The sequence below is a fragment of the Aethalodelphis obliquidens genome, unplaced genomic scaffold (genome assembly GCF_003676395.1).
Source record: "Aethalodelphis obliquidens isolate GAN/ISIS:26980383/991018 unplaced genomic scaffold, ASM367639v1 scaffold1, whole genome shotgun sequence".
Classification (NCBI taxonomy): Eukaryota; Metazoa; Chordata; class Mammalia; order Artiodactyla; family Delphinidae; genus Aethalodelphis; species Aethalodelphis obliquidens.
The window spans coordinates 107,706,608-107,729,198 of NW_020837945.1; the positions used below are offsets into that span (position 1 = coordinate 107,706,608).

General features: G+C 41.1%; 2 protein-coding genes across 6 annotated transcripts in view; one reads left to right on the plus strand and one right to left on the minus strand.

The window, feature by feature from the left end:
• KCNAB1 (potassium voltage-gated channel subfamily A regulatory beta subunit 1) overlaps positions 1-22,591 on the minus strand; it is a 422,691-nt gene that overhangs the window by 74,489 nt on the left and 325,611 nt on the right. For all 5 annotated transcript variants that reach the window (XM_027113490.1, XM_027113499.1, XM_027113480.1 and 2 more), the window contains exon 3: positions 3,302-3,339. In XM_027113490.1, coding sequence (XP_026969291.1) covers positions 3,302-3,339 — 38 coding nt within the window. The remainder of the gene's footprint in view (positions 1-3,301; positions 3,340-22,591) is intronic.
• On the plus strand, positions 7,425-8,782 carry LOC113623899 (G2/mitotic-specific cyclin-B1-like). Its single transcript, XM_027113516.1, is given in 3 exon segments — positions 7,425-7,446; positions 7,449-7,975; positions 8,123-8,782. Coding segments are annotated over 3 exon segments (1,146 nt in total). The 3' UTR covers positions 8,720-8,782.

Consider the following 22,591-nt stretch of genomic DNA (forward strand, 5'->3'; position numbering starts at 1 on the left):
CCGCACTGACACTACATGGAGAGGAGGGGGTGAGTGCACCGGTGCCTCACAGGTCAGCCTAAGACCTCCAAGCTCCTTGTTCCTTCCTTCGTGCTGCTGAACACGAGTGGCAAGTGCAACAGAAGAGCACAGGGAATAGCTATAAACCACACCTTGAGGGATGGCGCTGGAGGGACAGCGATAACACTGGAGAAAGGACATTTTTTTCATTTTGCTGATAGACTATTAGTCAACTGAAAAATTACACACCTCACAAATATTTGAAATTGATTTTTCCATTATGTTTTTCATTGTGGGCTAAAGGTTCTTCAACAGCATTTCCAAGATAAACTCTTCCTGTTGTTTTTTAAATTGGCATACCAAGAAAATTGTCAGGCTAGCACAATGGACTCCATGCAAATCCTTTAGAATAACAGAAACAAAAATGTTCTTACTGCTTTAAATTTGCTACCGTTATGACATTTCTCCTAAGTAGAAGTTAAAAGTTAAGAACAGTATAGTTTTTCCATCATGACTGCCATACATATATTTTTTTAATTTTTTAAATATTTTTGGCTGCCCCATGCAGTATGTGGGATCCTAGTTCCCTGACCAGGGATCGATCCCATGCCCCATGCAGTGGAAGCATGGAGTCTTAACCACTGGACCACCAGGGAAGTCCCTATATTTTAGAAATTATTTTGCTTGCTTGTATTGTGTATCATCCTTGTGTTATGTCACATGACATACTAGTAGATTATGATTGGGAAATGTTTATAATAAATCTTATCTAGGGAGAAATTTTAAGATAAGATGGAGAATTCTGAATGGAGAATTGAACTAAATGATTGCTGAGATATTTCCCAATCATGGGATTTGAAGATCTGAATGTGGAATAATGAAAAGAAATCACTGAACTAAGTCAGAGGATCAGTGTCTGGCCTTGAGTGTATCACTTACTAGATACATAAACATGGGCAAATCATTTGACCTCTCTGTGTTTTAGTTTCTTTATCTGCAAAATGAGGATGATTCTGTTCAGGCCCCCTAGGGAGCCCACAGGTCTCAGGGGAAGCTGACCTTACCTCCCTCTAAGGGGGGCCTGGTGGGCCTGGCATGGTTCAGGGAAGGTCATGTGACACATCTGGGCCAATGAGATGTGAGAGGAGATTGGCTGAGGACTTCTGGGAACACTTGCTTGCAGAGTTTCTAGAAGCGACACTCTTTCCCTGCAGTTACTATTCTAACTGAGGTCTAGAATTCCTGCTGCTACCTGAGGATGAAGTTGATATACAAAGGAACACAGGGTCAGGAGAATCACTAGGAAATGGAGTGGAGGCTCTGAATGAGCCAACCTGGAAGCCTGCTCTATCTCTGCACTTCTAATTTAAAAGTAAAAATATTTTTTCCCTTATTGGTTAAGCCAATTTCAGTTGAGTTTACTGTTACCTGCAAATGAAGGAAGCTTAACTATGTCACAGATGAGAAAACATAAATAAAACTCTGAAAATTAAGTGCTATAAGATGGTAATATACTCTTATCATTATTTTAAAGTATTATAATTCACGTGAGTAACATCTATCTTGGTTTTATGATGAAGCCAAATCATCTTTGGGAGGTACCTCACAGTTATCTAGTTTCCAGTTAGAATCCTTTCGATAATATTCCTGCCAAGTGGCTATTCAATAAATGGTTGAACTCTCCCAATAATGGGGACATCACCACCTCCAAGGTGGCACTAATGATTATGTCACTCAGCACATTACGGTGCGCTCATCCCGGGATCCAATATTTGTATCTGCTTTGTGCCTACGTTGCCACGTGGAAATAGTTGAGCTCCATCAATTCAGCCATGGGTGTGACTGTGGTCTGGCTGTGCCTTCATTCCTCCTTGCTGGCAGTCTCTCTGCCGGGCCCTGGGGGGAAGCCACAGCTGCTCTTGGGAAGGACAATCGCTATTTGGTCTGCGTTTGAGGTGAGAGCCTCTGCAGTCATTCACAACAGCTTTATTGTGTAGTTTTTAGAATCATAATTTTGAAATGATTTATTTCAGAGGCTAGCCCTGCATACTCTGACCTGGGCAAGCTGGGCTCACTGCAGCAGGGAGCAGACACTGTCAAGGGGAGAGCAAAGATGAAGGGGGAAATAATATGCTTATAGTTGAGCCTTCTGCTCCGAAAGGGAAGATGTATTTGTCTTTCTCTGCCTCAAAAACCATACCAGGCAGTAAAAGGTTATGCACATGCTAGATACAGGGGATTATTAACTTTAGACCTCCTTTCTTCCTTGTCATTTATTGTGCATCTGATTAAAGTCTGCAGCCATTGCTTTGATATCTGTGGATCTGCCTCTGTGCCTCCTCAACTCACACTTCCTGATGCCAGTCAGAGGGCCCTGGAGTGGAGCCTGTGATGACCACCCTGGTCCTCCTTCAGCGCTCAAGGACTTATTCCCCCAGCTCGTAGGAATGCTGCCATCAGAAGGCACCTGGCTAAAGCGAGTCACCTACCCCGAGGTCAGACCTGCCTCCCAGGGCTGCCTCTATCCAACGACTGGTCATACAAGGGATATAAACACTCAACTCCTCTTGCCCCAACTTAGGACAACCCTGCAGGGCCATCTGAGCTTCAGAGCTCCCCATGGGGTCAGCTGAGGTCATTGCTGAGACTGCATCATGGCCCAACTTCCTGATAACTGTTCTGCATGCTAATTTCCACCAGAGGTCTGCTTCCCAAGGACTCCCCTCTGCAACAAGCTCTCTGTGGTGACCTATGCCCAATACTGGGAACAGAAATTCAGACAGATAAAAATATGCAGGTAAGACTCCTCCCTGGGGCTTCCCTGGTGGCGCAGTGGTTGAGAGTCTGCCTGCCAATGCAGGGGACACGGGTTCATGCCCCGGTCCGGGAAGATCCCACATGTCGCGGAGCGGCTGGGCCCGTAAGCCGTGGCCGCTAAGCCTGCGCGTCCGGAGCCTGTGCTCCGCAACGGGAGAGGCCACAGCAGTGAGAGGCCCGCGTACTGCAAAAAAAAAAAAAAAAAAGGACTCCTCCCTATGGACCTATTAAATAACATGGTGACCTTGCGAGTTGTGGAAAAGACCCTTTATCTCCCCAAGCATCTCCTTAGGAATGATAGTAAGAACTACCTTTATAAAGGGGAAACAAGATAAAATGGAAAATAATCTTTAAGTCAGTCTTAGCCATTTCCTGTGACTAAACTATTATCCTTGTAAAATGCCAGAATCCCAGGAACTGTATTGTAAAATAGTTTGCTCTACATTTTCTCCAATCAGCATAATGGAAGCCAAAAGTAACTCACCTCATCTGAAATTTGACCTCCAAATGTCACCCATGTTCCTGGAAAAGAATAAATATTTGCATGTTATTCTTAATCATTTTTCTAATATTGCCCATTAAGGGAAACACTTTCTCTTACATCAGGGCTCCTTCAGTAGGTTGTTCATGAAGGTACTTGGATGAGCGGCACTTGGGGGCTGAAGTCCTGCCCATCCTCCTCCTGTCGCTGAGTTCCCCAACAGGTATCTGTATTCCTCTGCATCCCTCTGGATGCCTTTTCTTCATTCAAAGGCCCAGTATATGCTAATGGCAGCCCTGTCTACTAAATTCTTTTTCTTCTGACGTAGGACCATGTATGCTGCTGTGCAGGAAGCCCCAAGCCCACTTTGGTGCACACCTATTCTTGCTCCAGCTTAGCTAAGAAGTTATCAGTTCTGAAAGTGAAGGTAAGACCTTGGGTCACATTTCTCCCTTTCTTTGCCTCCAGTGAGGGACTCTATTTTGTGTTCTCTATTCTCTTTCAAAAGGAACCCTCTCAGGGGTCCTTCCAGTCCCCACTTCCAAGCCCCAGGAGATGACACTTAAGCATCTTCTCTCTTATGACCTGCTACTCCAGAATGGAAATTGCCATCGGTTTTGGGGTGGGGTAGAGGCAGTAGCCAGCATGACGTTTGGGAAGGCAAGGAGGAGAGGCATAACCAGTAGCCAAAGATTTGCATTTGTAAAACAAGAGGGAAGCAGACACTGAGTGGGCTGTTTCCACTCCAGTCTATAGTCACCTCATTCGTATTCATAATTCTCTCCTTGATCTGTTTTTTTTTTTTTTTTTTGAGCCCGCATTACATGCCAGGCAAAGACACTGCACCCAGGTGCTCAGGACAGTGAGGTGACTGCCCCTGCTCCTCTGTCTCAGGAGCTCACAGTTGACAATACTATCAACAAATGCTATGACGGAGGCAAACACAAGGCAGGAAGGGAGCGAGTGCTCTACTCAGACTGGAGGTGGCCCTCAGGAAAGACTTCCCAGAAGAGGTGACACTTTGGTTGAGTTGCAAAGGAAGGAGCTGAATGAAGAGGGGAGGGACAGGCATTCCAGGTACAGGTAAGAGCATGGGCAAGGCAAGTAGAAAACTTGAGTGGGCTGATGAGCCACGGTGTGGGCTGCTGCTCTGAGGAGTGAAACATGATGTGGAGAGGGAGGGGTGGCAGGAGGTGGCTGGGCACCGTTCGTGTTTGTGGGGGCAACGAAGAGATATGGTTGGAAACTTACGTTTTGTGGTGTGTAGTAACAGGATAGCTACTGTTTATGGAACATCTTCCAAATGCCAACAGTACACTGAGAAACGTGTATAAGACGTTTCATCTCTAATAATTTTGACAAACTTACAAGGCAATTTTATTATCCCAATTTCCAGATGAGGACTCTAACATCAACCAACCTAATGAGTGATACACTCAGGATTCCCACACATGCTGGGCTTCCCTTCCACTGCATTTTGCTGCCTCATCAGTAAGCTTCCAAATTAATTATGGCACTTGGATTCATATTCCATAGAAGCATGCTGATGTAACTGTACCTGTTTTCTTCTCAGTTCTCAGGGACTACACAGACGTAGAATATAGGTTATTTTACTGTCACACTCTACACCCCCAGAGGTTGAAAATGGGTGGCTTACAGATTGCACTCAGCTTGCAGACTTGTTTTGCCTGGCAAGAACAATGTTGACCCACTTGATATTTTAATAAACTTGGAATAAGTTACCAACATTTTGATAACTTAAGAGATTAATCTCCTTAATCTTAGTAGATATTTCTTTTAAAAGTCTGATTTCTAGCTTCTCTTAACAACAGAGGATCAGTGGCCCCACACGGCAGACATCCCCTAAATCTGAGGGGCAATGCCCTCTGTGGATGGGCTATACCCTCCCTGTTTAGTCAAAGGTCACACACTTTCCTTTGTATTTCCAACACTGAAATTAATTGGCAGTTGTTATTTAGTACCACGTGTTTACTGCTATTTTTCTTATTGTAAAATTTAGAGAAAAATGGACTTGTGCATCTCCTAAAAGACAAAGTTTAGTATTTCAAGAAAAAATAGGGGTGCACTTTTTTTTGGTGGATGTGAAGAATATCCAAACAAAAAATATTTACAACAGAAAAATTACAACTTAAGGCACTATAATTAAACAAGCCATGACTGGTATACAGAAAAGATGGGCGTTGGGAAACTTAATGGACTGAAGAAATGGCAGCATTTGTTTTGAATGAGAATAAAACAAATGATCTGCTGTGAAATGCAGTTCTCTATTAAGTGAAAAAATTGCCTCAGCATCTAAACCTTTTTACAGACAACACTTTTATAAAAGAGTTTCTTTTGAATGTAGCAGAAATTGTGTCCAGAGCATAAACAAGCACTTGCAAATGTTCGTATAATCAGAAACATTGTCGCTCAGCATGTTAAAAATACGGCTGAGCGTTTCGCTGGTGGCACAGTGGTTGAGAATCTGCCTGCCAATGCAGGGGACACGGGTTCGAGCCCTGGTCTGGGAAGATCCCACATGCCACGGAACAACTAGGCCCGTGAGCCACAACTACTGAGCCTGCGCGTCTGGAGCCTGTGCTCTGCAACAAGAGAGACCGCGATAGTGAGAGGCCCGCGCACCGCGATGAAGAGTGGCCCCCGCTTGCCACAACTAGAGATAGCTCTCGCACAGAAACGAAGACCCAACACAGCCAATAAATTAATTAATTTAAAAAAATACAGCTGAGAACTTTCAGGATAAGTTAAATTATTGGTGGCATCTTCTACTGCAGCAAATGAGCACACAGATATAAATAACAGCACACTGTTAGCTATATTTATTTGCGATGTTTTGAGAATCTTGGAGGGGTCAAAGAACTTTTGAACAGGAAGTCTCTGCAAGGCAAAATTACTTTGTGATGAGAAGGGTCTCAGACCATTGGATATAGACGGCACTGTTCCAAATTTTAAGTGTCACTACAGATCAGGTTCTCACAAAGCGTGGGGCTGACCTTGGACCCATCAAGTGACAGATCAGAGGTGACAGTATTTTGTAGGGGCACTATGCATAAATCCATTAATTTCCTCATTCATCAGAAATTGCTTTGGGCTAAAACGAAACAGGCCATGGATTCACTAATTAATATCATGAATCAGCTATTCTTCTACATCTCGGAGCAAAATCAGGTCAGTGTTTGCTTAATGAATTTGCTGGCTTACTTGTGCTGTAATGTTGGAGAGAATTTTTTCTAACTGTTCATGTCATCAAAGGAAATAGTCCCATTTCCACTTAGCAGCAAAGGTTGGCTCAAAGTCCCAAGCTTCTTGCTGACATTATACCTCATCGACACCCTGTGAATATTTTTCTATTGGGGCATTCAGAAGTATTTGCACAAATGTCTCATTTGCTTCTCTCAGCACTGACAACGAAGTCTTTGGAAAATTCATTTGTTAAAGAATAATTTGGTTCATCTTCCAACATTGCAGTCAGTTTCCAGATATGAAAGTGGTAGCCTGAAATTTATTCTCTGAAATGGGGCTTTTGAATACAGGATTGCACGCTTTAGGAAAATAAACTGGTATTATTTAGCTTACCTTTCTTAATTGATTTTTGATAGTATAGACGCAGGGCTACGAAGTTATCAAACTGTACTACAAAATGGTATTGAAGACTATGACAACACTGAAAGCTGGGACTGTACACCCATCTTGGAGGAAATAATCTTCCTATCCACATTGGGAAGAGCTTATGTTTAGGAGCAGTTTTATTCCAAAATTAATCTGAAAAACTACTTACCAACCCCAGTTTACATATTTAAGGCTGCATACCATACATCACAGAGAAAACCACAGGGCCTGACTGACATTTTGGTACAGAAGAAAAGACACTAGGTTTCTGACGTCAGGTCAAAGCAGTAATGAATAATAAGGTAATGATAATAGTAATAATAAATGCTTTTCTTTTTCAGCTTTAGATTAAAAGTTTAAATATAAAATAGAATATGGATATCAGTGCTGCGGAGGAATGGCTGTTGGCCTGTGGTGGGCTCAAGATCCCTGGCTGGTTGGGGTCTCCCGTGCTCTGCTTCTCCCCACTGAGCTACTGCCTGGTGCAGAGGAAGCCATGGCGCTCTGGATCGCCAGGAACTGACCATTAATGCTGAAGATAAGGTGAAGGTCAGTATGGCAGGCGCAAAGTGAGTGCCTGTGGCCACTGTTGCAGTCTCTAAGCCCGGGCTGAGGCCAAGAACAGCGCTTGGGGACATCGGTAACAGAGTCAGTGAAGAGCCACAGGCCAAACTGCCCCTGAAAAAGGAAGCAAAAACTTTAGCTGCTGGAAAAGTTATTGCTAAAAAACTACCAAAACCTCTGGAAAAGACACCTGTACCTGCGCTGAAGGCCCAGCTGGAGCCGGATCTGGAGCCAGAGCCAGAACCCGAGCCTGTTAAAGAACAGAAACTTCCCCCTGAGTCTATTTTGGTTGATACTCCCTCTCCAAGCCCCATGGAAACACCTGGCTGTGCCCCTGCAGGAGAATATGTGTGTCAGGCTTTCTCTGATGTAATTCTTACAGCGAGTGATGTGGAGGCAGAAGATGGAGCGGATCCAAACCTTTGTAGTGAAGATGTAAAAGATATCTATGCTTATCTGAGACAACTGGAGGAAGAGCAAGCAGTCAGACCAAAATACCTACTGGGTCATGAAGTGACTGGAAACATGAGAGCCATCCTAATTGACTGGCTAGTGCAGGTTCAAATGAAATTCAGGTTACTCCAGGAGATCATGTACATGACTGTTTCCATTATTGATCGGTTCATGCAGGATAATTGTGTGCCCGAGAAGATGCTGCAGCTGGCTGGTGTCACTGCCATGTTTATTGCAAGCAAATATGAGGAAATGTACCCTCCAGAAATTGGTGACTTTGCCTTTGTGACTGACAACACTTACACTAAGTACCAAATCAGACAGATGGAAATGAATATTCTAAGAGCTTTAAATTTTAGTCTGGGTCGCCCTCTACCCCTGCGTTCTCTTCGGAGAGCATCTAAGATTGGAGAGGTTGATGTTGAGCTACATACTTTGGCCAAGTATCTGATGGAACTAACTATGTTGAACTACCATATGGTGCACTTTCCTCCTTCTCAGATTGCAGCGGGAGCTTTTTGCTTAGCACTGAAAATTCTTGATAATGGTGAATGGACACCAACTCTACAGCATTACCTGTCATACACTGAAGAATCCCTTCTTGTTGTTATGCAACACCTGGCTAAGAATATAGTCATGGTGAATCGTGGGCTTACAAAGCACATGACTATCAAGAACAAGTATGCCGCGTCTAAGCACACTAAGATCAGCACTCTAGCACAGCTGAATTCTGCACTAGTTCAAGATTTAGCCAAGGCTGTGGCAAAGGTGTAACTTGCAAACTTTGGAATACTATAAAATCTGCAAATAAAATTGGCACCATGTGCCATCTGTACACATTATATGTTACATTTATTTACTTTTAATAAAGTTGTAGTCCTTTTTACTAAAAAAAAAGAGTATGGCTATCATATATATTTACATTAAGTTATATGCCTACACCATAATGTAGTAAAAATGAAGAGTTTGGTTCCTTTTGGGGATTTTGTCATTCTTCCATTCAGCTTACTTTGTTTAGGTAGGATACATCCCTGGCCCTTTAGACATTTGTTATTTATATATTTTTATAGTTACTTGTTTACAAACTTTATATCCTTTACTAGAGAGTAAGCTATCTGAGGGTTAGGGTTTTATTTAATTTATATTCTTACCTCCACAGCCCTAGAATGAAAGTGAGTCCTTAGTAGATGGTTGGTAATTATCTGGTTAAATTGAATTGAATTGGCTTTTTGACTATCATTAATGTACAAAATACTGGGATAGTTTCCCACCAAATAAACATTTATTTTGATTTATATAAACATGAAAAATACTCATCAATAGTCTTCAGTTCTAGTCCCTATGAGATTGATGTGTTTCTCCTCATCCTCTGCTACCCACACAGCAGTGCCCCCTCCTGGAGAAGGGCAGGTGGAAGGTCCTTCTCCCTGGCTGCAAGGCCTGGGGGTGGGGGGGTGAGGGCACAGTGTAGGCAGGGTCCACCGCCACCCATGAGGATGAGTTGCCACTTAAAAATGGGACATATTCCCTCAGGATGGAGAGGGATCAAGTGGCAGCTTTCCAGACAAGGGAACTCTGCTTGTACGATTTTATCTCTACTACCCCCCTCCACAAGATGTAAGGTGGTTTATTAATTAACACAATTCTCAAAAACCTTTGGTGGCAGTTTTCTTGATCGTTTTTCTCCCTCTAATGAGAACACGCCTGCTTGAGACATAGGAGGGCATATGATTATTTCACTGTGAAATCTCAAATTAGCGGGATGTCATTTAGAAGATCATTTTACTTAACTGACACTTGTTATTTCTAACCTTTTAAAAGCAGAGGGAGTATAAAGAGAACTTTGAACTGTTATTGTGTCTTCTGTTGAAACTCCTTCATGTACCAAGGAATATATGCTTTGAAAACCTCTGTTTGAGGCCCTTGGCATACACCTACCAGGGCATAGAAAATGATCGGTGAAACATAAAAAGAAAAAGAAAACTACCCTGACACACACACACACACCTATCTTGGTTACTTAATTACCTTGGTGGTGGTTTACAGGGTAGCTGCTAAGCATAAGGAAACATGCATATCGTTTAAATGATCCCCTTGCCTGTATGAAGACATATTTAGATATTCAGAAGTAATAATGTTTGTGCAGGTAGGCTACCTCCCTGGCCCTTTAACATCTCACATCACCATAGTGCAATTATCAAAACCGGGAAATGAACACTAGTACAGTACTAGTTAACTAAACTACAGACTTTGTTTTGAATTTCATTGTCCTTTTTTTCTGTTCCAGGATCCTAGGCAGGACCCAACATTGCATTTCATGTTCACGCCTCCTTAGTGTCCTCTCATCTGTGACAGTCCTCAGTCTTTCCTTGTCTGACACTTTTGAAGAGCACTGATCAAGTACTTGATAGAATGTCCCTCAATTAGGGTTTGGATCATTTTAAGTTTATAGATTTGGTGACTTCTTTTTCTATACTGTATTTTGACTTGTTTATGTTTTGGATATATTTTTTATAACTATCAAGAAGGCAATATAAAAATGCAATTATAATATTTATTATGCCACAGTTAACTTTTCTTCATTCTTTTATTAAACAAGTATTTATCTGAGTCTACCATGTGCCAGGCCTTGTACTTAAATTATCAGGATACAACAGTGAGAAAATTATTTCTCCCCTCGTGGAGCAGATTTAAGAGGAAAGACAAAATAATAAGAAATAATAAATAATAAGAAAAATAAGTTAAATACATAGTGTTTATTTATGAATGTTAATTTCATCAATAAATAAAATATAAAATGCAGTTGATTGATGAGTGTTAAAGAAAGTCATGTTTATAAGGTGGGCTACAGTAGGTAAAATGCCAGGGGATGGGGCTGAGATTTTAGATGGGGTGGCCAGATAAGGTTCACAATGAAAGTGGCTTTTGAGAAAAGACCCAAAGAAAGTAAAGGAGCTTGCCATGCAGTTACCTTGGGGAAGAACGTTTCAACGGGGAAAATGGGGAAAACAATGTGGAGGGGGCTTACTTGGCATGTTCAAGGTGAATGAGGAAGCCAGTGTGGCCAGAGAAGAGAAGAGGAGGTCTGAGGGGTAATGGGGAACAGATTGTATGGGGTGATATCAATCATAAGAAGGACCTTGGAGAGGAGTTTTGAATAGAGAAGTGACACTGTCTGACACTCTCTGAAAAGGAACCTCTGCTGTGGTGTTGACGGCACACCTCTGAGGCTGAGGCTGAAGTGCCAGCACCAGTGAGGAGGCTGTGGTGGTAAATCCAGGTGAGACATGACAGTGGTTTGGTCTGAGGTGGCGGTAGTGAGGATGGTCAGAAGTGCTTGAGTTTCTGATAGATTTTGAAGGAGAGGCAATAAGATTTGCTGATTAAAAGGATGTAGGGTGTGAGAGAAGGTGAGACTTCAAGTACAACAACAAGGTCAGAACCAGGGGAGAATAGAGAGCCAATTCAACACACTTCACTCTGGATTTAACCATTTTTAAGTTTGGTAAATAGAGCACACATTGACTCCAGGTTAATGTAGTCAAGGCTGACCAAATGATCGAGAGGTATTTAATCTACTGGTGTTTAGAGTTATTCATCTGTTACGTCACTGAAGAATTTAAGGTTGGAGATTCAAACCCCAGATCTCAGTGAACTTAGACTACACACTGCACAAAATTAATGTGTTCACCATCTCATTTTAATAGAATTATTCCTAGAGAGAGGTAGAACTGGGGGTGGGAGCATCCCCCCAAATTTCATGGAAAGCAGGAAACAAGAGTGTAGAGCATCCCCCCAATTTCCATGGAAAGCAGGAAACAGAGTGTAGCCCAAATCAGTGTTGACTTGGAGGACGAAGTGCTAAGCCGTTGGCCACTACCTGACAGCAGGGCCAGGGCATTCCTTGCACAGTCCAAGTGCACTGTGTGCACTTCCCCTCTTAGCTCTGGGCTGAGTCTTCTGAGAATGGAACCCTTCCCCATGACCTTATATCCAAACCCTACTTATTCCTCAGGACCCAGAACTTCAGCCTCAGAGTCCAGTGCTGCTGGACCAGTTCCTGAACACTTCCTCTCCTGTAGGTCTCTGTTCCATTAACTCTATGACCCTAGGGAAGTCTCAACTTCTTGATTTCAAGTTTCCTCACACACAAAATTAGGGACCTTAAGCTTCCTTCATCTCTATGATTTTGTGATTCTGTGGCTGGGCTTTGAAGGGTGAAGAACTCATACCATTCTACCACTTTGAACAAAGCATTATTACCACACCAACCATATCACATTGTAACTACATAATTTTGTTTTTCACATATGTCTTGTTCACCAGACTGCATCTCCTGAGGGGAGGGACCAGGTTTAATCTAAATCTTTAATTCTAGCCACTGAAGTGAAGCCTGGCACATAGTAGGTGTTTAATAATCATTCGCTGAATCAGTAAATAAACACTTTAAAAATTTGGGTGTCCAGGGACTTCCCCCTGGTAGTCCAGTGGTAAAGAATCCGCCTTCCAATGCAAGGGATGTGGGTTCGATCCCTGGTCGGGGAACTGAGATCCCACATGCCACAGGGCAACCAAGCCTGTGCTCCACAACTATTGATCTCGTGCACCTCAACAAGAGAGCCCGCGTGCTGCAAACTACAGAGCCCATGTGCCCTGGAGCCCGCGCGTCACAACTAGAGAGAAGCCTGTGAGCTGCGACAAAAGATCCCACGTGCCTCAACGAAGATCCTGTGTGCCACAACTAAGACCCGACGCAGCCAAAAAAGTAAGGAAAATAAACAAAACAAAAAAACTCAGGCGTCCAGCCCTGTAAGAAATGTCTCTACGATGAGAACATGTTGGTTGTTTCCCTGATTCACTACATTGGATCAGAGGTTTTCAAGCCTGGCTGCACATTTGAATATAGTGGGGAGCTTTCAATGACCTGGTCCCTCATCAGACCAGTTAAATCAGAATCTCTGAGAACAGGACCCCCAGCATCAGAATTAAAAGATCTTCAGATAATCTAATTGCAGCCAGGGTTGAGGATCATAGTTCTATTTTTTTTTAATTTTATTGAAGTATAGTTGATTTACAATGTTGTGTTACTTTCTGCTGTACAGCAAAGTGACTCCGTTATACACATACATATTTTTTCATACTCTTCTCCATTATGGTTTATCTCAGGATATTGAATATAGTTCCCTGTGCTACGTAGTAGGATCTTGTTTATTCATCCTATATATAGTAGCTTGCATCTGCTAATCCCAAACTCCTAATCCTTCCCTCCCACAACCCCCTTCCTTGGCAACCACAAGTCTGTTCTCTATGTCTGTGAGTCTGTTTCTGTTTTGTAGATATGTTCATTTGTCGTATTTTAGATTCCACATATAAGTGATATCATATGATATTTGTCTTTCTCCTTCTGATTTATTTTGCTTAGTATGATAATCTCTAGGTGCTTCCATGTTGCTGCAAATGGCATTATGTCGTTCTTTTAAATGGTTGAGTAATAGTCCATTGTGTATATATATATATATATATATATGTATCTATATCAATATCTATCTATCTATCTATATCATATCTTCTTTATCCATTCATCTGTTGATGGACATTTAGGTTGTTTCCATGTCTTGGCTATTGTCAACAGTGCTGCTATGAAGATAGGGGTGCATGCATCTTTTTAAATTATAGTTTTGTCTGGGTATATGCCCAGGAGTGGGATTGCTGGATCATATGGCAACTCTATTTTTAGTTTTTTGAGGAAACTCCATACTGTTTTCCATAGTGGGTGTACCAATTTACATTCCCACCAACAATGTAAGAGGGTTCCCTTTTCTCCACACCCTCGCCAGCATTTATTATTTGTAGACTTTTTAATGATGGCCATTCTGACTGGTGGGAGGTGGTACCTTGTTGTAGTTTTGATTTGCATTTCTCTAATAATTATCGATGATGAGCATCTTTTCATGTGCCTATTGTCCATCTGTATGTCTTCTTTGGAGAAATGTCTACTTAGTTCTTCTGCCCATTTTTCGACTGGGTTGTTTGTTTTGTTGTTGTTGTTATTGCATTGTAGGAGCTGTTTGTATATTTTGGAAATTAAGCCCTTGTTGGTCACTTCATCTGCAAATATTTCTCCCAGTCCGTAGAATGTCTTTCCATTTTGTTTATGGTTTCCTTTGTTGTGCAAAAGCTTATAAGTTTGATTAGGTCCCATTTGTTTATTTTTGCTTTTATTTCTATTGCCCTGGGAGACTGACCTAAAAACACTGGTACGATTTATGTCAGAAAATGTTTTGCCTATGTTCTCTTCCAGGAGTTTTATGGTGTATTGTCTTATATTTAAGTCTTTAAGCCATTTTGAATTTATTTTTGTATATGGTGTGAGGGTGTGTTCTAGCTTCATTGATTTACATGTGGCTGTCCAACTTTCCCAACATCACTTGCTGAAGAGACTCTCTTTTCCCCATTGTATGCTCTTGCCTCTTTTGTCGAAGACTAACTGGAGGACCACAGTTCTAGATTCTTCACATACTGATATTTTAGTACCTCTTCCTTTTCTTTACACTCTGACTTGCCTTTCTAATTCTTATACTCAGCTGTTACTTCACCATTTCCATTTTCAGAGGTTAAGTTACTTGCCCAGAGTCCAAGTAACTAGTAATTGGTGGAGTTGGAGCCAGGATTTAACCAATGTCACACTCTTAATCACAGTATGGTATGGAAAGATTGCTGTACTTTCAGTAAGATAGGTGAGTTGCAGTTACCTTAATGTTCATATTGATGCAGGATCAAAACAAAACAAACAGAAAGCAGATACCTAGAAATCTGGCCTGAGAGAAAGTCTCAGAAAATGGTATTGAGATGTACAGACAGGTGACAGAGGTGAAGAAATTGGCTAATTGCCCTTGGTGCCCTCTTGAAGGGTATGGAATGGAGCTGTCCTCCTGCTGGGGATGCAGCAGAGTGAGTGGCTAAGTAGCAAAACAACATTCTGAGCAACCCCATTGTGGCCACTGTAGATGAACTGGATGTAGACCTATGTCTGGGCATGTGGGACATAGCTCAAGGCTCTATCTTTTTCAAATGGTACAGACAAAGCATTCTTTCTTATATCTGGTTTGTATTTGTCTTCCACCGAGCCTGGCGCTTATTTTTGGATCCAAGCTGCAGTCTGGTCTCTCGTTTTTTGGCTACTAGTGTATTGCTAATGAGCAGCTGGCCTGAGATAACAGGAGTGATAACAGCCTAGCCTTTACTGTTTTACTTTGGTTACCTTTTCTTGCAAGAGCCAATAATACTATTTAAACTCTGGGCAGGGAGGGGGGCAATGAAGGGCTGCTTTCACACCTGCACTTTATAAAAGAGCTTGAAATAGCAATGCAACTAGGCAAGGAAGTGGTAAAGGCCATGCAGAATAAAAGTGGGCTCTCAGGCAAGGGAAGTGCAAGTAGTATACTCATTCACAGGCAACTCTGCAAGACCTGAGGAATTCCATGTATATAAAGATGAGGAAGTGAAGTGGTAGAGAAATGACTTTCCACAGGTGGTTAGTGGTGGGATCTCCATGGCCGTGGTCTCCTCCAGCCTCATGCTGTTTTCTGGTAATGATGCCTCCCCATCTCTCCCACATATTCTGCTCCAGCCCAAATGGTATGGCCTAGCGTTTGCTCTGAATGCTTGTAACAATATCTTGCTTTCATGAATCTTCCCACTTTCTTCCCTCTGCCAAATGCCTCCTGACTGAACCTTCCTTATGATAAGCTTTACATCTGTTTCTGCCCACAAACTTCCTTGTCTATGGATGAAGAACAGGCCACTCCTCTGGGCCACCTCCCTGCTCCCAGATTCTCCCATTTCCACCTGAGGACAGGTTTTATCTTGTCTTCCCATGAGACCTCATGCACAGAGCCCTCCTGGGCTTTAAGCTCTCAAACCCTTAAGAGCCAGGACTGAGAGTGGAGTCATAATGAGATGTACCTGTCATTGAAGGAATTCTTGGGTGTATTCTTGGGTGTATGAAGGAGCAGAGTGTACCGGTGGGCAAGGCAGTGGCAGAGGGGAGCCTGGTCTTAGATTAGGCAAGGCCAACGTAGAGCTGGCTGGCTGGGTCTTCCAGAAAAGCCTGTGGACCTTCTTCTAATACTTGTCTGAAGGCTGGCGGTTTTGAGGGTTAAGCTTCTAGGACTGACATTACATCCTTCGTGATCCTTATAGAGAATGTACAAATATTTGATATTTTCCTTCTTTCTTTGACTTAAAGTTTTATGTACTTTTAATTCCGAGGGATACTGCTAGCTCCATTTTGTCTTAAGATTTGTTTCAGGGCAAATCTACCTGGAGCCACTTTGTTCTGTTTCTCCATTAATCTGATCAGTAAAGTTTAAAGACAAGGCAGTGTAGTAACAGAAGTAGGATGAAGGATTGGGGGAGAAGTTTAGAAGAGGCAGTTTTGTTCTATAAAGCAGAATGCCAGGGTTGACAGTCCCCTGAGGAGCTGCTGCGCACATAGCATAGGAATGAAATTTCACTGCCTTAAATCTTCCCCCAGAAAGCAATGACCCACTGCCCAAATTCAGATGTTAGAATTAATGATACACAGTAATGTAAATCCATGGCTAAAGCTTCTTACATTTCCTCATGTAGGTGTGACTCCTGAATTGGTTGATTTAGCACCTTTAGCCTGTTATGAAAAGTTTAAGTAAAATAAAGCCAAAAAATTCTTTGATGAGTTTTTCTTCCTAGGGTGTTTTAATTTTCTGCCCACACGACTGGAATGAATATTACTACTTTTATAATAAGAAGCAAAAGTTTTAAAAAAAAATCCGTATTGCTTTACTGGGAAATCCATTGATAAACAAGGATTCTAACAAATTACAACTCTTCCTATTTCCTGAACATGAAAAAGAGGCAGAGGCACTGTTTACATTTTGTTAATACTTTGTCCTAAGTTTCTTGATCAAATTTCTCATGTTTTATCGTACTAATATTTACATGTTGAAAATTATTTCTTACAACAAAGTTTCCAGGGCACTTATAACCAGCATGCATCATCAAGGTGCCTTATTCATTTTGTTCTTTGGAAGCACTCCTATAAGAAATGAACAGAATAGTGGTGCTGGGAAAACTGGACAGCTGGACATGTAAAAGAACAAAATCAGAACATTTTCTCAGGCCACATAAAAAAATAGATTCAAAATGGATTAAAGACCTAAATGTAAGACCAGAAACCATAAAACTCCTAGAAGAAAGCATAGGCAGAACACTTTCTGACATAAGTCTTAGCAATGTTTTCTTGGATCTGTCTCCTCAGGCAAACGAAACAAAAGGAAAAATAAACAACGGAACCTAATTAAACTTAAAAGCTTTTGCACAGCAAAGGAAACCATCAACAAAACGAAAAAACCTACAGAATGGGAAAAAATATTTGCAAATGATATGACCGATAAGGGGTTAATATCCAAAATATATAAACAGTTCATACAACTCACTATAAAGAAAACCCTGAAAAACAAATAACCTGACTACAAAATGGGCAGGAGACCTGAATATTTTCCCAAAGAAGACATACAGATAGCCAATAGGCACATGAAAAGATGCTGAGCATTACTAATCATCAGGGAAATGCAAATCAAAACCACAATGAGATACCACTTCACACTTCACACCTGTCGGAATGACTATTGCCAAAGGACAATAAATAAAAAACGTTGGCAAGGATGTGGAGAAAAGAGAACCCTAGCACACTGTTGGTGAAAATGTAAATTGGTACATCCACTGTGGAAAACAGCATGTAGGATCCTCAAAAAACTGGAAATAGAACTACTATATGAACCAGCAATTCCACTCCTGAGTATATATCCGAAGAAAATGAAAACACTAATTCAGAAAAATATATGCACCCCAATGTTCACAGCAGCATTATTTACAAGAGCCAAGATATGGAAGCAACCTAAGTGTCCATCAACAGATGAACAGATAAAGAAGACACACACACATACACACACAAATGGAGTACTACTCAGCCATAAAAAGAATGAAATTTTGCCATCTGCAGTAACACGGATAGACTTGGAGGGCATTATGTTGAATGAAATAAGTAGGACAGAGAAAGACAAATACTGTATTTTATCACTTATATGTGGAATCTAAAAAATAAAACAAACAAATGAATATAACAGAACAGAAACAGACTCACAGATATAGAGAAGCAACTAGTGGTTACCAGTGGGGAGGGGAGAAAAAGGAGGGGCAAAAGAGGGGTAGGGGATTAAGATGTACAAACCATTATGTATGTAATAAATAAGCTACACAGATATATTGTATAGCACAGGGACTATGGCCAATATTTTATAATGACTTTAAATGGGGTATAATCTATAAAAATATTGAATCCCTATGTTGTACACCCAAAACTAATATAATATTGTAAGTCAACTATACTTTAATTAAAAAAAAGAAATGTACAGAATATTTAACATAAGTGAAATAACACTGTTGGAATAAAATTAGACACTATGGGATACTAGGACTAAATGGCAACTTCTGTTTTTTTAAACAAATTCAGATATTTTCAATATCTTATTCTAAAATGGAATCTATCATTAAGGTTGAAAGTATATATATACATATATATTTTTTTCTTTTTCTGTGAACTCCTAACATGGGACCTGAAACACAGTATGTGCTCAAATACATATTTTTATTTTTGGCTTTATCTCTTGTCTTTCCATAGTAAGTTACTATGAATAAGAACTCTCTGGAAAAACACTACTGTCAAGAAGTTTGAAAGTCAAGGTGACCTCCTTTACACTTACTTTTATCTTTAAAAAGTTCACGGCAAATCTTTATCTTTGTGCAGGGATATATTTCTTTGATAGTTCAGTGAGTTATTCTCCCCAAAACAGTAATAATTTTGAATAACTCTGGTGTAGCTGTACATAAAAAACAGTTTGTGCTCATAGGACTGTCAAGATATACTGGGAAATAAATTTTAGTTCCATGGCGAGGCAAAGAAACTTACTTAGTGCAAACAAGATAGGGATAATATATTGTGAAAAAGAATGAAAAAAATTTTTAACAGTCCTTTCAAATTCTCCCTCTTGTGCAGTGAGTTTCATGATGTTTATTGTATGAAATATCACTAATGAAAACTCAAAGTTGGAATACAAAGTGCTTCACATACTTTTTGACTAAGAAGTTTTTGAAATGTAGAGAAATTAAAACTGAGGAAATATATAAGGGATAATTTAGCAAAAACCTAAAGATTTTAAAAGGTTCCCAACCCTATTACACTCAAATTAACCCAATTCCCATGTTTCCCTGTGGATTTATATATTTACAAAGATTAGCTTATTTTATCTGTAGCCGTTAATGATTTCAGCTTTTTCTTTTTAATCTATAATGTCGTTTTCCTAATGGAAAATTAGGAAAACGACATTATAGTTTAAAATTAGGAGGTATTTTAGCATTTTCCATAGAACTTTGTATGAAATTTTTTATGCACTCTTTCTCTATTTCTAACTAAGCTACAAAGGTCTTCCTCTTTCAGTAAATGTATGTAGAAATTTATCATGTTGAAGAAAACAGAGCAATACTAAATCATAAAACCATGTTGGTATATCTTTAGTTTTAGGAGATCCCGTTTAATTCAAATTCTACATAGAGTCACTCACCTTTGAAATGATATTTTATGTTATACTGAAAGCTTAATTGTGGTATGGAAGAAGCCCAGAACAGCTCCTGGCAGCCTCATCTGGACACTGGTGCCCCCAGGCTTTGGCATTGAGGCAATGGCAGTATTATAAACACATAGTCCGATTTTACAGGTTGGAATGAAATTTCCTAACGTGCTATATAGAAAGTTAAATGTAGATAACCAGAGGCATCAAAAATATAAAAAATATACTGCTATGTCAACGATACTTTGGATTGTTCTCAAACACAGAGGACAGCCCTTCTTGAGACATTTTCAAAACTACTAACATCTTGGGATAATCTCTGTATCCCCAGAGACTACATAAAACCTGGTACATAGGAGGGGCTTATTAAGTGTTTGAATGAATGAATTCAAGAACAGCAGAGAAGAAGTGATCCTCAGAGAAGTAGTGCTCAATAAACTCTTTAATTGCCTGCTGATTTTCTTTTCATTAATTCATTGCTTGGAAATGAGTAAATATGAATAAATCCATCTGTGGCCTTTATATGAGTTTGTGACCTGGGTACCCATCAGCCACCACACTGATATACACAGTAAGAGAACATTCTGAAGGGTGGCTGGCAGCTTGGCCTGATCTAGGGAGTCATTATGGTGAAATAACACTTGCCTTTGCCATCTTAAAGCAGTGATGGCATCTATTTCTTCTTCTGCTAGCACCAGGGGCCCTGATTTGGGGAAGCAAGGGAGGGTGTGCCCAGAAGGAACTGCTGGGGCAGCAAAGATAACCTCCTGGTGACTCTTCATCTTTGATCATTTTGTGGTTAGTCAAGAACCTTAAGGATCACTCACTATGAAGAAATCAGAACCTGCTGTTAACTAGGAAAGAAAAAGAGTACCTAACGGCAGTGAAGAGTGTGCTACCAAAAAGTTGGGTGTGTACAACCCCTCATGATTCCTGAAGGCTGGGTGGAGAGCTCAGCCTACCCTCCCCAAGGACAGGGGATCTCTCTGTCTTGTTCATCACTGCCTCTCCAACACCTAGCATAGATTTGAGTTTTGCAGATAAACTATCTCACATGTCCTATGCAACACATTCTAAAATCATCTCTTATTTTTCAAAAAATCATGAAGGGTAGGTATTTTCATTTTCTTTCAGATACACCTGAGGTTCATTATGTCTGTGGCTAAATAGGTTCACCTTTGAGACCTGGTTCATCTCTAAAATAGACACTGATACCTACTCCAGTATTGCTGTGAGAACTAAACGAGACAACGATGAACACTTTTTGGAGAACTTACGTTGTGCCAGGCGCTGTGCTACACTTTATAGACATGATCTCATTTAGAACTCATGACCACTCTGATTTGAGTTTATTTGCTGCGGAGGGGGAGGGGGTGGTTGAGCCGGGATGTGAGCCCAGGCAGAGTGACTCCACAGTCCACACCCGTAACAATTTCAGTAGTATATGCCAAGTGTCTAGTACAGTACCGAGCATACAACAGGCGCTCACTAAATGTTACTTTCCTTCTTATCTTCCCGAGAGATACTATTTGAAGCAGCAGAAGTTCCATAGGAAGATAAATGACTTTTCCTGAGATGGCAGTGAAAGCCAAAGTCAACACTGGAATGCACCAATTCTAACAGTCTACTCATCTCAACAAAGCTCAGGAAGATTTATTATGTATTACAGATCATTCTGAAGTGACACACGGAGAGTGATGAATAGACTAAAACGTCAAAAATGCTGCTAAATTCTGAGTTTCAATTGGACTAAAGCTAGATGAAAGACAAACACCCCACCTGGTACTTGTTTCTTCATTGGGCACCAGAAGTGGCATCCGTCTTGTTCTCTGGTTGTGCCTCCTGCATGCTGCCTGGGAATCCAAATCTCTTAAGTGCTCAAAGCCTCCATGGTGGACCCAGCCATCTGATGGGCAAGTAACTCAGGTGGCAAGCCGGCCAGCTATCCTCAACTCTGGCCCAGTTAGTAGGACCACTTGGGAGCTGATGCCCTGCCCCACCCCAGATATTCTAGTCTGGTTGATCTGAGGAAGTGCCCAGGCACAGGTATTTTTTAAAAGCTCCCATGCAACTGTACTGGTAGCCAGAGTTGAAAACTGGTCTAGGCAGCAGTCAGGATGTCATTGAATGAACTTAATCCCTCTGCAAGCTCCCAGTTTGATGGGAAGCCCCAGAGTGGTAGGGAGAGAGACATTATGTACTGGGCCCAGAGGCTGAAGAACAATTCAACAAAGAAGGTGGAAGTTGCCTTTTTAGAGTCTTTAGCCCTGAACACATAAAGGGTTACAGACTATTCTTTCAAGATGCTCTCTTTGGCACTTTGCCCTTCATTTTATTAGCACTATTAATCTTCTGCAAAAATCCCAGGGGCAGTAAATGACTGCAGCAAAAATAGCTTAGTGGAAATAAAAAAGGGTGGAATAAAAAAGAGCATCAGCAGTCTTGTTTTCTGGGACAAGATTACAAGGACCACCAATCCTAACAGAATAGGGTACAAGTTAGACACATCAGTTTGATGGGGTCAGGGTGGAATTTCTCCCACTGGTGCCATATAGAATGATTACTTCATTATGGAAAGTTGAAAGCTTCGCTGAAGCCTAGTCAGAGACGGGCTATGAGATCATTACACTGTTCCTACATGTTTTATTACCTCTAAGACAACTCTTGATTTTTCACTAACAGGTTTTCATGCCTATGGCACCCGTATTCAAAAGAAATACAAAGTTCACTCCAAAGACAAACGTAAATGCATGTTTAGTTTTCTGTGTCACTGTCCCCTCTCTTGCAGAGGTAGTTGAGAGTCCACTGTCTTTTCCTTATGTCTGTCTCCAGTGGCTCAACTGGAAGGGCAACACAGCAGCCACTAAATTGTCCGAATAAAGTGCCCAGTCTTTTTAAAGTCACACTGGTACTGAAACTACAGACATTTAGCACACCCTGGAATTTGCGAACTCTCAAGTATAAAACTCAGTTTCAGAAA